Source organism: Diceros bicornis, chromosome 13 (assembly GCF_020826845.1).
Source record: "Diceros bicornis minor isolate mBicDic1 chromosome 13, mDicBic1.mat.cur, whole genome shotgun sequence".
Lineage (NCBI taxonomy): Eukaryota > Metazoa > Chordata > Mammalia > Perissodactyla > Rhinocerotidae > Diceros > Diceros bicornis.
In genome coordinates, this window is record NC_080752.1 from 40,916,381 (window position 1) to 40,931,454 (window position 15,074).

The 15,074-nt window shown below is 40.5% G+C and overlaps 1 protein-coding gene across 10 annotated transcripts in view; it reads left to right on the forward strand.

Moving 5' to 3' along the window:
• SRRM1 (serine and arginine repetitive matrix 1) overlaps positions 1-8,584 on the forward strand; it is a 31,597-nt gene extending 23,013 nt beyond the window's left edge. For all 10 annotated transcript variants that reach the window (XM_058553244.1, XM_058553249.1, XM_058553245.1 and 7 more), the window contains 5 exons: positions 1,396-1,506; positions 3,610-4,071; positions 4,592-4,787; positions 6,918-7,127; positions 7,517-8,584. In XM_058553244.1, coding sequence (XP_058409227.1) covers positions 1,396-1,506; positions 3,610-4,071; positions 4,592-4,787; positions 6,918-7,127; positions 7,517-7,621 — 1,084 coding nt within the window. In that variant the 3' untranslated portion in view covers positions 7,622-8,584. The remainder of the gene's footprint in view (positions 1-1,395; positions 1,507-3,609; positions 4,072-4,591; positions 4,788-6,917; positions 7,128-7,516) is intronic.
• The last annotated feature ends 6,490 nt before the right edge of the window (positions 8,585-15,074 follow it).

Sequence of the window (15,074 nt, forward strand, 5' to 3'; positions counted from 1 at the left end):
TTAAAGGGGAACCAAGACGAGTAAACTTTAGAAAATATTTCTAGATTCATAGGAAGCATCAATCCTTCACTGGGCAAGAAATTAAGAACTAATTACATTATTTGACTACTTTGTATTTGCAAACTTACCCAAAAGGTGGCTTGGTGTATATTTTAATGTATCTCTTGGGAGACTGGCATGAGTTAGTCCAGTCAGTATACACTCATGTTCCACGTAATGATGTTTCAGTCATTGGTGGACTGCATACACGACAGGGTTCCCATAAGATTAGTACCCTGTAGCCTAGTGTGTAGTACGCCATGCCATCTAGGTTTGTGTAAGTACACCCTGTGATGTTTGCACAACAACAAAATGGCCTAACGTATCCCCATCAAGTGACGCATAACTAATCATATTTTTCAGGTGTGCTTTTTGTGTTGGTTAAGTGTGTTGTTGAGCTCAGAATTAAAGTTGATATGATTCTTATCTATATTTTAACCACATTGCTGCCAGTGATAGCGTTAGTGCTCGGACAACTTTGGTCATTTGTCTTTAGGATAGTGTTTTTAGTTAATAGTTTGCAACTCTTTATCGGTCGAAATCCATCAAAAAAATCGAGAGCCTGGAGCAGTGACACCTAGATTTGGGGCCATAAGCCACTGGTGACTATTAAAATTTAAAATTTCTCTGTTGGAACATTGAAAATTTTTCTAGGCTTTAAAGCAGTTGTTTCTAATAAGGAGTTGGAATAGCCTAAAGAGCCTTTTCAACATACAGCGGCTAGATCGTAGCCCTGACCTGGTGAACACCAAGCTCAGATAAGCTTCCCAGGTGATTCCAATGTGTATTCCAATTAAAAAGTAATGTTCTGAGGCAGAGTTTTCAAACTTTTTTCCTGCATCATGTTAAGAATGTTTTATATCATGACCCAGACTACATATTTATATACTGAAACAGAAATTTCACAAAACAATATTTACCCTTACTACAAGTAAACCACTCTTACTTTCTATTTTAAAAAAAAAATGCTGGGGGCCAGTCCTGTGGCGCAGCGGTTAAGTGCGCGTGCTCCGCTGTTGGCGGCCCGGGTTCAGATCCCAGGCACGCACCAAGGCACAGCTTGTCAGGCCATGCTGTGGCAGCGTCCCATATAAAGTGGAGGAAGATAGGCACAGATGTTAGCCCAGGGCTGATCTTCCTCACAAAAAAAAAAAAAGAAAAGAAAGAAAAAAAATGCTGATGCTTAACGCAGGGTTTTGACTAATGGTCTTGACCTGTAGCTTGAAAAACACTGCTCTGAGGGATAGAGTAACAGGTGGTGCACTTGGGGTTAACAATTATTGAAACTGTGTTTTCTGGATCACTTAATTATAAATGCTCTGGCTCAGAATCAACTGTAATTGTTTTTTGGTTTAGTGGTAGACGGAGGAGAAGTCCCTCCCCAGCACCCACCAGAAGACGACGTTCTCCTTCTCCTGCTCCTCCTCCTCGACGGCGCAGGTCTCCCACACCACCACCGCGACGAAGGTACTTCATCAGATATGCTAGATGGAGCTAATTGGAGCAACATTGAATCTTTATGATTGAAATATCTTATTAGAGTGGCATTGCTCAGCCATTCACAAAATGCCACATATTATATGATTCCATTTATATGAAAAGTCCAGAACACACAAATCTACAGAGATAGAAAGTAGATTAGTGGTGCCTAGGGTGAGGTGGGAATGGGGAATGGTAATGGTTGCACAACTGAACGTACTAAAACCATGGAAATGTACACTTTAAATGGGTGAGTTTTATGGTATGTCAATCACATATCGGTGAAGATGTTAAATAAATTAAAAGCTGGAATCACTCTAGTTATTACAGAGGGGAAAAGTTAGCAGTGAAATTATCTTCCTGGCAGATACCTCCTTAACTAAGGAATTAAAGTTAACATCCCCAGTAATACATATTGGCATCACATAATTTCTGGATACCTTGGTAGTATCCTTATCAGTTATGCACAACCTCAGTCTAATTATTAGGAAATATCAGACAAACCCAAATTGAAGGTCAGTCTACAAAGTAATTGACCAGTACTTTTTAAAAATGGTGATCATGAAAGACAGACTGAAGAACAGTGACAAATAAGCAGAAACTTAAGGACACATGACAACTGAATGCAATGTAGGATCCTGATTTTTGGAACCTGGGACAGAAGGAGGACATTTGTGGAAAACTGGGGTGGTATTGGTATTTTAGTTAATAGCAAGTTAGTAGTGAGGTTAATTTCATAATTTTGATAATTTTTCTATGCTTGTATAAGATGTTAAGTGGCAAATCTCCACCTTTATTGCAGCTCTTCTGTAAACCTAAAATGATTTCAAAATGAAAGTTAGGGGAAGAATTTCTAATGACATTGCTCAAATACATTACCAAGTGGTATAATGGCTACTGGCACTCTTGAATGCCTATTATGTGCCAGGTAAAGTGCTGGGTGCTTTATATAATTTCGTCTCTAGTCCTCAAGATGATCTTGCTTGGTAGGTGGTGGTGTTCCCATTTTTCAGGTGAGGAAATAGAGGTTCAGAGTTACTAAATAATTGCCCAAGGGCAAAAATGGAACTGCACTCTACCACATTGCCCAAAAGATGGCTTGTTGTAAAGCTGATTCTAGGCAGGAAAATATTTTGAGTTCAAGGCCTGAACGTTTCAGGAACAAATTAGGCAGTTGAACTAAAGGTTATGTTCAGGTCTAATTTGTAAGAGGCAGATGAGGGTTAGGTAGGAATTAGACATTAAGAGGAAGGCCAGGCTGGATTTTCAGAGGGATGCATTCTGCTTAGCAGTAGACTTTGATTAAAAAAGTGGTCTTATGAGACAGAAAATGCAAGTCTCTTTGAGGAGGTTAGAGAGATCTGTTAAAGCTTGTGCAGTAAACTCTAATTATTAATGTAGAGTCCAAATGACAATTTAGAGAGGGTGCCACGTAGAGCTCTTTAAAGCACAGACTTTCTGAGTAAGTTGACCACAGTCAGTAGAGTCCTGCTAATGTAGTTAGCTAGTTATTATGTAATGATAAAGGATGTTCACAGTTTCCTCAGAGCAATGCAAGATTCTCTTCTCAAAAAAAAACATTAAATTGATTCCATGTGGATTATGTTAAATGACTTGACAGATTTGAATTCATTCTGAAAACTGCAAATTTCTCCATTAACCAGAATATCCTATTTTGTAGTCATCCAGAATAAACAGGAATTTGCTAAGTGAATTTTTTAATTTAAATAAGGATAAAGGGCAGGCCTCGTGGCTTAGCGGTTAAACGCTCGCACTCTGCTGTTGTTGGCCCGGGTTCAGACCCCGGGCGCGCACCGACACACCGCTTCTCTGGCCATGCTGAGGCCGCATCCCACATACAGCAACTAGAAGGATGTGCAGCTATGATATACAACTATCTACTGGGGCTTTGGGGAAAAAAATAAATAAATAAAATTATAAATAAGCATAAAGACATAGTATTTCCACTTAGACATATACTCTCTCTACCTGGTGCTAACTACAGTATAGCCATAACTGCTGGTTAGTTTTCTTTGTATTCTATTTCCTTATTCTCTTGGATATTTCAACTTAATGATATATTTTTCCTAGGACTCCTTCTCCTCCCCCACGTCGGCGCTCACCTTCCCCAAGAAGATACTCTCCTCCAATACAGAGGAGATACTCCCCTTCTCCACCTCCAAAGAGAAGAACGGCTTCTCCTCCTCCCCCTCCTAAACGAAGGGCATCACCATCTCCACCACCAAAGCGTCGAGTCTCCCATTCTCCACCTCCCAAACAAAGAAGCTCCCCAGTCACCAAGAGACGTTCGCCTTCATTGTCATCAAAGCATAGGAAAGGGCCTTCCCCAAGCCGGTCTACCCGGGAGGCCCGGTCACCACAACCAAACAAACGGCATTCGCCCTCACCACGGCCTCGAGCTCCTCAGACCTCAAGTCCTCCACCTGTTCGAAGAGGAGCATCATCATCACCCCAAAGAAGGCAGTCCCCATCTCCAAGTACAAGGCCAATTAGGAGAGTCTCCAGGACTCCGGAACCCAAAAAGACAAAAAAGTAAAAATATTCTATGCTTTTTGGTTAGGAAAACTAACTTGCATAGTTCTCTGTGAATACAAACTTTTAAGGCAAATTCTAGGTACTGTTCACAGATCATTTTCTGTTTTCAGGATAGTTCCTTATGGCATAAACTAAATGCCATAGGCTTTTACTTGGTTTTTAGGAGTATCGGGTTTATTGAGGGGTGTGCTTCCAAAGCTAAACTGAAATGACTCATAGAACATCTCTTGCACGTTTATGTAAGGCTGATAAAAGTAGTCTTAAAGAAAAGGAACTGGCATTACTAATTTCATACAGAAAAGTCATTGATAGAATGTATAGAATTGTGGGGCTTGAACTACTCTCCAGGAGATTTAGATGATATAAATTTGATATTTGTTAGTAAAATCAACTAACAGACTCAATGCTGTAAAAGGTTTAAAGTTTGTGACTTGTTTGTGTAATGGTAGTTTGTTGTCTTCTCTTAGGAAAGATCTGTTCTTGGATACTAAATGTTCTGGTTTTTCTCCTTTTCTAGGGCTGCCTCTCCAAGCCCTCAGTCTGTAAGGAGGGTCTCATCCTCCCGATCTGTCTCAGGATCTCCTGAGCTAGCAACTAAAAAGCCCCCAGCACCTCCATCCCCTGTCCAGTCTCAGTCACCCTCTACCAACTGGTCACCAGCGGTACCGGTCAAAAAGGCTAAAAGCCCAACACCAAGCCCGTCACCGGCAAGGGTATGTGTCTGTTGTGTTTTGGACATTTTTTTTTTTTTTTTTTTTTTTTTTTGTGAGGAGATCAGCCCTGAGCTAACATCCGCCAATCCTCCTCTTTTTTTTTTTTTTGCTGAGGAAGACGGCCCTGGGCTAACATCGGTGCCCATCTTCCTCCACTTTATATGGGACGCCGCCACAGCGTGGCTTACCAAGCAGTGCGTCGGTGCGCGCCCGGGATCCGAACCAGCGAACCCCGGGCCGCCGCAGCGGAGCGCGCGCACTTAACCGCTTGCGCCACCGGGCCGGCCCCTGGACATTTTTTATAATTGTTTGTGGTCACTTGGAAGCAGAGAAAATTTTTTTGTGTTTTGTAGTTCAGAAGAGTATTGTTTTCTCTGGTTCACATGGACTTCAGGAAGGCACACATGAAGTAGTGGTGGTTGCATCAGCAGTCCATGCTTAATACTCTAGCCACCCACTAATGTGTGATATATCTAATACTGTTAAATTCTAGAACCTTGGTGGTTGAGATTGGACTATATAGGAAATCGAGAAAAACAAAGAAAAAATTACCCAGGATTCTGTTATCTAGGGGAAAAATAGCTTAGTATTTCTGATGTTTTCTCTAGTGTTTGACACATTTTGAGATACCTAGTTAAGATCACACAAATCAATAGAACTTTCAGTCTTAGATCATCTCTTTTAGTATGATTTAAATTTTATAAAGGAAAAAATATGTATCACAAAATGCGGACAATGGTTATATGTTAGAAGGGGAATCATGTGTGATTTAAATTTTTCTTTTTTACACTTTTAATGCCCTTATTTTCCCTACAATGGAAATACGTTATTTCTATAACAAAAAAAATGAACCTGGCAACCTGTGAAATACTAGATGGAATGTAAAGTATTTTATTGTCCCATGTAGTCATGTCTTTGGCAAGCTACATAAGAATAACAGTCTTGTTTTTACATTGTCGAGTTTAAATATCACTGGAGTATTAAAATATTGGAGTTTAAATGTTTTTTCCCCTTTGTGAGTCTTGGACAGGTTTCTGTATTTTATGAAATCAGTGGTTAGGTGTCCATCTTAATAGATTTGACTGAATTATTGTGCAAATTAACCAAATGGATTGAGGAATTTTAAGTAATTGCTTAGAAATGTGAAATTTTAGAATTACAGACTAGATTCAATAATAGCAGAGCCTGCCCTTTGCATAAATTTGGTATATATGTAGTGAAGAACAGACCACCTCCATTCAAAAGATAGGAGAGGTCAGATGGTGACTAGAGACGTGGCATTCATACAAGCATGTATTTAGAATAATAGCTGTATTTATTAAAAGACTGCTCTGTGTTAGGCTATTATTGTGGGTGATTTACAGATATACCCATTTAATCCTCAAAACAGCTTTATCGAGGATTTTTATACCCTTTCTAGGACAACAAAAAGGGTTCAGAAAAAGTCAAGCAGTTTATCTGAGGTCAAATAGTTATAGGTTCAGAAACCAGAATTCAGCTGAAGCCTAGTTGAGTTCAGAGACTTCTCTTTCTATCTCACATGCTGCTTTTCCTTAGAGTTGGAGATAGACCCTGACTCGCAGTTTGTGGTTGGGAAACCTAGTTTACTGTGAAATTAGTTGGGGATGGTTGTAAAAGTCAGTTATCTTCAAGGTCCATTCTGCCTCGTAAAATCTGTGAAGAACATCAGCTTTCAATGTGGTTCTTATCTCTAGGAATACTTCTCTTGGTGGTCATTGGCCTTGGGCCTTTTTTTCCCTGAAGCCTTATGAATCCTGAGATTTGTCCATTTAACTATTCCCATGAAGTAATAAAATGTTGAGTTGGACAGAATTTTAATCAAATTGATTTTTTTTTTTTTTTTTTGTGAGGAAGATCAGCCCTGAGCTAACATCCATGCCAGTCCTCCTCTTTTTGCTGAGGAAGACCGGCCCTGGGCTAACATCCGTGCCCATCTTCCTCCACTTTATGTGGGACGCCGCCACAGCATGGCCTGACGAGTGGTGCGTCAGTGGGCACCTGGCATCCGAACCCTGGGCCGCCAGCAGCAGAGCGCGTGCACTTAACCACTACGCCACGGGGCTGGCCCCAAGATTGATTTTTATTGCTGTTCTTTTTCTGGATTTCTAGAATTCGGACCAAGAAGGAGGTGGAAAGAAGAAGAAGAAAAAAAAGGACAAGAAACACAAAAAGGATAAGAAGCACAAGAAGCACAAAAAACACAAGAAGGAAAAGTCTGTGGCTGCGGCTGCTGCAGCCGCTGTAACCCCTGCAGCCATTGCTGCCCCCACCACCACTTCAGCACAGGAAGAACCAGAGGCAGAGCCCGAGCCTCAGAAGGTAAGTATGGACCTGTCTTGTGGTTTCTACAAGTAGCCAAATCATTTGCTTTTGAGAAGTAGCGAAACAATTTTTTCTAATAATTGGCTACTTGGTTGTTAACTCTCTTCTGATCTGTTTCTCAGTGACCTACCAAGAATAGGAATTTGCTTAGACTAAGGATAAGGATACGAGTGGCTGTCAAAAAGCTTAATGTATATTTTTTAAAATAACTTTTTTGAGATATAATTAACGTATCATGTAATTCACCCATTTAAAGTATACAATTCACTGGTTTTTAGTGTATTGGTAGAGTTGTGCAGCCATGGCCACAGTTGGCTTCTGCTCTGTACTCAGCACCTCCCACCAGTGTCTCAAGACTTAATGATGTGACTGTTCTGGTTTTTTAGGAGACTGAAAGCGAAGCCGAAGATAACCTTGATGACTTAGAAAAGCACCTGCGTGAAAAGGCCCTGAGGTCAATGCGGAAGGCTCAAGTGTCCCCACAGTCTTAGGTGGAAATGTTTGTTATGATGTAAATTTTATTTGGTTTGTACGCAATTCAATTTCAAAATTGCTAAAATGTGTTTGAGCTTTAGACTATAACATTTGTTGTAATAATTGCTAGGTTGAAGTTCACCATGTAAAAAAAGGGCATGGATTTACATTGCAAAAGATGTCCACAGTGTGTTAGTGACATTCTTTCATTGAGAGCTGACATAAATTCATTTAGAGTGAAATATTTTAAGCCAAAAGAAATCCCTTTTTTAAAAAAGGGGGTTTAAATATTGTTGGCATTCTTATGGTTCGTTTAAATGCCCCTGGCTATTCTGAGATTTTTCTTTCTTTTTTTTTTTCCTTTTCTTTACTTTTTCTCATTTGAGTCTTAGCCACCCATTTAAGTTATGATGCTTCCAACCTTGTATGGTTTGCAAACTTGCCCAAAAATAAGACCACTGTTGAACTACCACAAAAGCATAAATGAGTATTTTAATGCCACAATCTTTCCTGTTGCCTGTGGAGTCTCTGCTGAAATGAATCAGGATTTGAGCTCTAGAATGAGACAGAAAATGAAAGCATGTTGTTGCCAGGGCACTGTGGGTTTATATTGATGTGTAACAAGTCGATTTGGAACACTGGAATTTCATTCTATTCTGTTGTGTTTTTCTTTCTTTTTTTTTTTTTTTTTTTTTTTTTTTTTTTTTGTAAAGGCAATTAGCAGTCCCAGGAAGGATCCTTCAGTTATATAAAATTGTGTCGTATGAAATGTCATGGCTTCACTCATAATTTTGTCTTGTTCTTCCGATTGGTGTATACAACTTGCAGAGCTCTTGTATTTGGAAGGCTGGAAGGGCCCAGACTTGGAAATAGTGTATTGTTTTCACTGTTTTTGTTTTTTGTTTTTGTTTTTTTTTTTTTTTAACTAAAGCTATATAAAGCTGTGGATTAAACAGAATAAATTTCTAAATTTAAAAATGTTTGGCCACTCACTTTCACTTACCCGTCTCAGTCAATACTGTAGGAAGCCTACCTTTCTTAGAAATCTTATAGCGCCTACATTTTTACCCCCTAGGCACCTTTGGCAGAGTGAGGGTTGGGCAAGAGAAATAAACGGTGATGAAATTAAGGTTTTACCATCTTTGTTTTAGTAATTAATGTGATGAGTGCTATGAAGCAAAGTGCACAGTGCAGTTGGAACATACACAATGGGCAGGGCAAGTCAAGCAGACGTAGGTGAAGAGAAGAGCATTTCACGTGGAGCAAACAGTATCTGTGTATGCCCTGAGGCAGAAGGAGCCTGGCATGTTCCAGCAAGGGAATGAAGGCTAAGCAATGACTGGAGCAGTCTCCTCCTATCCGTCATGAGTGTGCAGATGTGTTTAATGTTTGGCTCTCCACAGTCAAGTCATTTTGCATTTAAGATTTAGCAGAGCAGAATAATTTGAGGAAACTTGGAGTTGATAACACTGTATAAGGTAAAACAGCAACATTCATATGAAAAAAGTAAAAGGAAATTTTTGACACCATGAATCTAAGCTGATCAGGTTAACATGTGGACAGTTCATTTGATTATGATTTCTAGCAGTTGATGCAAAAAGAGAAAGAAAATGCCTCCAAGTCTCAATTTCAGGAAAACTTAGCTAGAATTTTTTTACCTAAAGGACATGGACATAGAGGAGCCGTTTTTACAGGTGGGTTTTAAAAGTGATTTGTAGCAAGGCAAAAGCTTAGTGAAGCTGCTGCTTTAGGGCTTGAACTAAGGTAGTCTCCATGATTACCTCCATGCTAATCTCCATGGAGTGACTCCATGACTGGTAAGAGAGTCTCACATGTGCCTAAGGATCTTCCACACGACTTCCGTTGGACTTTATAATTCTGTGATGTAGGAAAAGCACAAAATATCTAGTTTCTAAGATGGTTGTTGTGGATTTATCCCTTGCAATGTGGACAAACCTGTGAACATCACTGGGGTACTTCATCTATCTAGCCAATCATTCATTCATTCAGTCCATTTATTCAATAGGCCTTCATTCCTCCACTTGACTAAACTGCTCTGGTTAGGGTTAGCAGTAACCTCTGTTTTGCCAAAGTGAATGTTCAGTCTTCGATCCTTACTTCACTAGCCCTCTCAGCAGGTTTTGGCTCAGTTGTTCACCTCGTTGATGAAACACTTTTTTGGGTGCTAGGAGGCAGCACTGGTTTATCTTCTAGATGCGACACTAGTTTTCTTCCTACCTCACTAGCTGTTGCTGTTTATCTCTAGTGGATCTTTTCAATCATGAAGTGATGGAGTTTGTCTTTTTTGTCCTCGGTGGCCTTCCCTACATTTAATCCCTAATCCCTTGACTGCAGATGTCATCTTTTTGTTGATGTGTCAAGTTTCTTTCCAGTCTAAACGTCCTCCTGAGCAAGACCCCTATCTAGGTACATACCTACTTGATAACTCCATTTGGATGTCTAAAAGGTGTACCGAATTGAACGTGTCTAAAATAGAGGGTTTTTTTAATACCATCCTCTGATCTTATACCTGTCTCATTTTAACTTGTCACCCTCATTTACTCAAAATTGAATCAATACTGTCAGTGGCAGTATTGTCCACCCTCTCACACTCATGCACACAAAGGCCATTCCATTCCCAACAGCCTAAGTCAGATCACAGTACTACTCAAAACTCGCGGATGCCTTTCTGCCTCAGAGTAAAATCCAGATTTCTAACTATGGCCTGCAAGACCCAATAGCACTGGGTTGAATCTGTGTTAGCCACTTCATCCCCACTCCTCAATCTGCTTAAGCCATATCTGCTGCCTTCCTCTTTAACCCTTCAAAGTTGATTTCTCTTTCATGCCTTCATTTCCACTGTTCCCTCACCTTGGAAGGCACGGCCTCCCAATCTTCTGGCTTGTTTCCTTACTTGGTTTTCCTGAGACAGGCTTCCCTAACTGCCTCTCCTCCTTTGTTTTCATATATGGCAATTACTGCCTGAAATGATAGTTTTTGGTCCTTAGGAACTTGGTCTTGTTAACTGTGTCCCCAGTGCCTGGTACATAGTAGAAGCACAAATAATTGTGCTTCTGTGATGATGAACAGATGAATAAATAAGTTTAATTGACTGTTATTGCGTCCATACTTGCCAGGAGCTGCTGGAGTTTGAGGTAAAGAAAATGAAAAGACATGATAATTGCTGCCCTCAAGGAGTATTTGCCTACTGGGGCCATAGACATGCAAACAACAATTGGGAGTGGACAGAACACAGTTTAGAGTCTGGTAGACCAGGATTTCTACCATAGCTTTCTACTGTGTAACGTTGGTCAAGTTACTTGACCTCTAAATGCTGTCATTTCCTCTTTTATATGATGGAAATAATGGTGGAATCTACCTCAGAGTTGTTTTTGAAGATTTAAATGTCAGTTAATACATACAAAGCAATGATAGCACAAAGAGAGATTTCCATTTTCTTAATTAACATGATATTCTAGTAATTATGGCAAATTTGAGTTTGGATGTCCAAGAAGGATTTTAGATCATAGCCGTCTTCAATTCAATTTTATTCTTTTTCTTTTTTAGATATCATTCACATAGCATAAAATTCACCTTTTTTTTTTTGGTGAGGAAGATTAGCCCTGAGCTAACATCTGTCACCAATCCTCTTTTTGCTGAGGAAGATTGGCCCTGGGCTAACATCCATGCCATCTTCCTCTACTTTATATGGGACGCCACCACAGCATGGCTTGACAAGAGGTGCATCGGTGTGTGCCCAGGACCCAAACCTGTGAACCCCAGGCCACCGCAGCAGAGTGCGCGCACTTAACCGCTATGCCACTGGGCCAGCCCCTAAAATTCACCATTTTAAAGTGTGTAATTCAGTGGTATTTAATATATTCACAAGGTTATGCAACCATCACCACTCTCCATTCCAGAACATTTTCATCACCTCAAAAAGAAACTGGGCCCATCAGCAGCCACTTCTCATTCTCCCGACAGTCCCCCCAGCCCCAGCCCCTGGCAACTACTTTCTTTCTTTAGATTTGTCTATTCTGGACATTTCGTTGGAATCATACAATATGTAGCCTTTTGTGTCTGTCTGCTTTCATTATAGCATAATGTGTTCAAGGTTCAGCCACGGTACTTCATTTCTTTTTATTGCTAAATAGTATTCCCTTGTATGGATATACCACATTTTGTTTATCCATTCATCTGTTGGACATTTGGGCTGTTTCCACTTTCCCACTATTATGAATAAAGCTGCTGTGAACATTTGCATACAAGTTTTGTGTGGACATGTTTTCTCTTAGGTATATATATATACCTGGGAGTGGAATGGCTGGGTCACATGGTAACTCAACTATTTTAGAAACTGCTAGACTATTTTCCAAAGCAGTTGCACCATCTCAAATTTCCACCAGCAGTATATGAGGCTTCCAGTTTCTCCACATCCTTGCCAACACTTGTTACTTGTCATTTTGATTCTAACCATCCTAGTGGGTGTGAAGTATTATCTCATTGGGGTTTGATTTGCATTTCCCTGATGACTAATGATGTTGAGCATCTTAACATGTGCTAATATACCACAATGCCGTTTTAAGCTGATTGGTCTCAGCATGAAAATATTTCTGAGATTATGGCTGTAGGTTTCTCAGTCTCCAGCGAGCTGATAATACATTTGTAAAGGGCTTTGTAGTGCTCTCATACCCATTGTGGAGGTTGGGGCTGGGGGACTATGGCCAAAGAAAAATTGGTTTCCATTTGTAAAGAGGATCCAGGAGGCTCAGGGAGAGTGTGACTTACTTAAGGTAATGGGTAGATGCAGGTCTAGTTAATATTGTCCCTCCCACCATCTGATAACTCTTTTTCTCAATATACCTGTCTAGTGTAACAATCACGTAAGATAATGAATGTAGAAACACTGCCCAAATATGTGTGGTTATTAGAAGAGCATTAGGATTTAGGGTGTAGCTTATTACCGTAAGAAATCCAAGTTTAGAAATTGAAAATTGCATGGCATTAATATTTTGAGGACCCAACTCGGTTCAATCCTGAAAGACCAGCTCCAAGAATCCATAAGACTTTTGCCCTTTGGAAACTAATTCGCAGTATTTTTCATTTGAAAGACCCATCTTAGCTCATACCAAACATTGCCTTTTGACTCTTAGGAACTCAATTATTGCTGTGTTCCTAATTGGTCTTCCATGACAATCTATTTTCAAAGGAAAGATGAATTGATAGGATCTGACATACAGGTTTTCCCAAAGTTCTTTGCAAAAACCTTCCACATTCGTCAATATGTAGTAAGTTGGCAGGTTCTCATAAGGGGTTTTTGCCAAGGTGCCCATTTATTTCAGGTGTATCAGAGGGAAGGAGGAGCTGCCGTGCTGATTCCCAGGAGAGGCGCCATATGTGCAGAGGGCTATGGATACCTCACCAGACGGGGTAGTCATAAACTCTTCAGCTGGAAACTACCTTAAGGAAGTGTTTTGCAGAATGCAGTTTGAGACCCAGTAGTGAATTGTAAAATTCAGTAGGTCACAACCAGCGTTAAAAGAAAAAATTGAAATAGTTGAGTATGAATAGCATATGTAGGTTTTCTTTTTTTTTTTTTAGAAAATTTTTGTGTGTGTGAGAGGAAGATCAGCCCTGAGCTAACATCCAATGCCAATCCTCTTTTTGCCAAGGAATATTGGCCCTGGGCTAACATCTGTGCCCATCTTCTTCCTCTACTTTATATGTGATGCTGCCACAGCATGGCTTGACAAGCAGTGCATCAGCGCGCGCCCGGGATCCAAACCTGCGAACCTGGGCCGCCCAAGCAGAGCACGCACATTTAACCGCTGCTCCACCAAGCCAGCCTTGCATATGTAGGTTAAGTATTGTTTCATGAAGTGTGCATGTCTGTGCAGGCATGCATATGTGTGTGTGTGTACTGGGTCGCAATGTAAAATTTATTCTGATGTGATTCATAGTCAACAAAATGGAAAGCCACTACCTTACAGATTATCTAGTCCACCAGTTTTTAAACTGCCCTGCAGAGCCCTAAGTGGGGCGAGTTACAGTTCAGATTTTCCTGTAAGATGGGGCCACTACTAGTACCCATCTTTGTTGAAGGACTGAGAGATGATACAGGCAAGCCTTGCTTGGCTCTGCTTTGATTTTTTTTTTTTTTTTTAACTTTGAGCTTCCACGTTGAATTCTGTTTGAATAAAGGGATCCACAACCAAAAACTATGTGAAAACCACTGATCTAGGCCTCATCCTTGTCTTCTACAGATGAAGTCTAAAGAGGCGAACTGACTGCCCTGGGGCGCCACGCACCGACACCTACTACTGGGAGAGCTGTGGTACTTGCCCACTCCACACTGCCTCAGCCAGGGTGCTGGTAAAGTCACCCAACTTTAATTCTGTTGTAGTGGAAGGAAACTGAGGGAGATGAGCCGGGTGCCCCTGAAGCAGGGATAGAAGTAGCTTTCAGTGGATATCAGCATTGTGGAAGGAAGAACCCCATCCAGGAAAAGCATGTGCAAGAATGGCCTTTGTGAATCCAAAAATCTGAAATCTATTTCAAGAACCTCCCTAGTGCACAACCAGGCAGAGACCCTTCTGGCATTTTAAGCATGGAGGCTTTGGCTTACACAGCCAACGTGACCAGTGGGAGGTGGTAAGCCTGATTGGTCTCAGCCCCGCCTGGAGGGAGAAGCCCACCCAGACCAGTAGGACCTACCCAAGCAGCCAGGATTTGCTGAGCATCTGCCAGGTGCTCGAGGCCTGTGATTTTCCACTTCCATTCCTTGGCTCTTTCTCTTGCTATTCTCTGCCTGGAATGTCCTTTCTTGTCTCCTAGTGTCCAAATCCTTTTTGGACTTATAAATGTATTTAAGATGATGTTTTCTAATTATAAAAGAAAATACATACTCACTTTCAGAGAATTTGGAAAACAAAAATATAGAGGAAAAAAATTGGCAATCCCATCATCCAAATATAACCAGGGACACCTGTCTCAGGTCAAGTACTCTTCCTGACTACACCCGGCCCACACTGAGCCCCCTCCTCTAACATATGGAACAAATCAGGTTTTTTCCCTATATAGTTATAAGTACATATGTAGCTACAAATATCAGAATCATGCCACATATGCATAACATTTAATGTTCTTTTTTTCATTGGGCATGTCATGAACTAAAGTTGCAGAATACATTTTAAATGTTTTCTATAACCAGGAAATTTGGAAAATAGATTTAAAAAAAGTAAATTACCCCATGCCAACATCAAAACACAGCTACAGTTCTCCCTTTTGTATATTTCTTCCTAGTCATTTAAAAAAATTTTTAGATGCCTCTATTTATTTAAACTCTTACCTCTATAGGTAAAATGGTAATAATGGTACTCACCTCATAGGCTTTTGGAGAGGATTAAATGAGATGACCAAAATGCCTCAGTGGAGCTCATGGCATATGGCAGGGAAGGGGGCTGGGAGCAG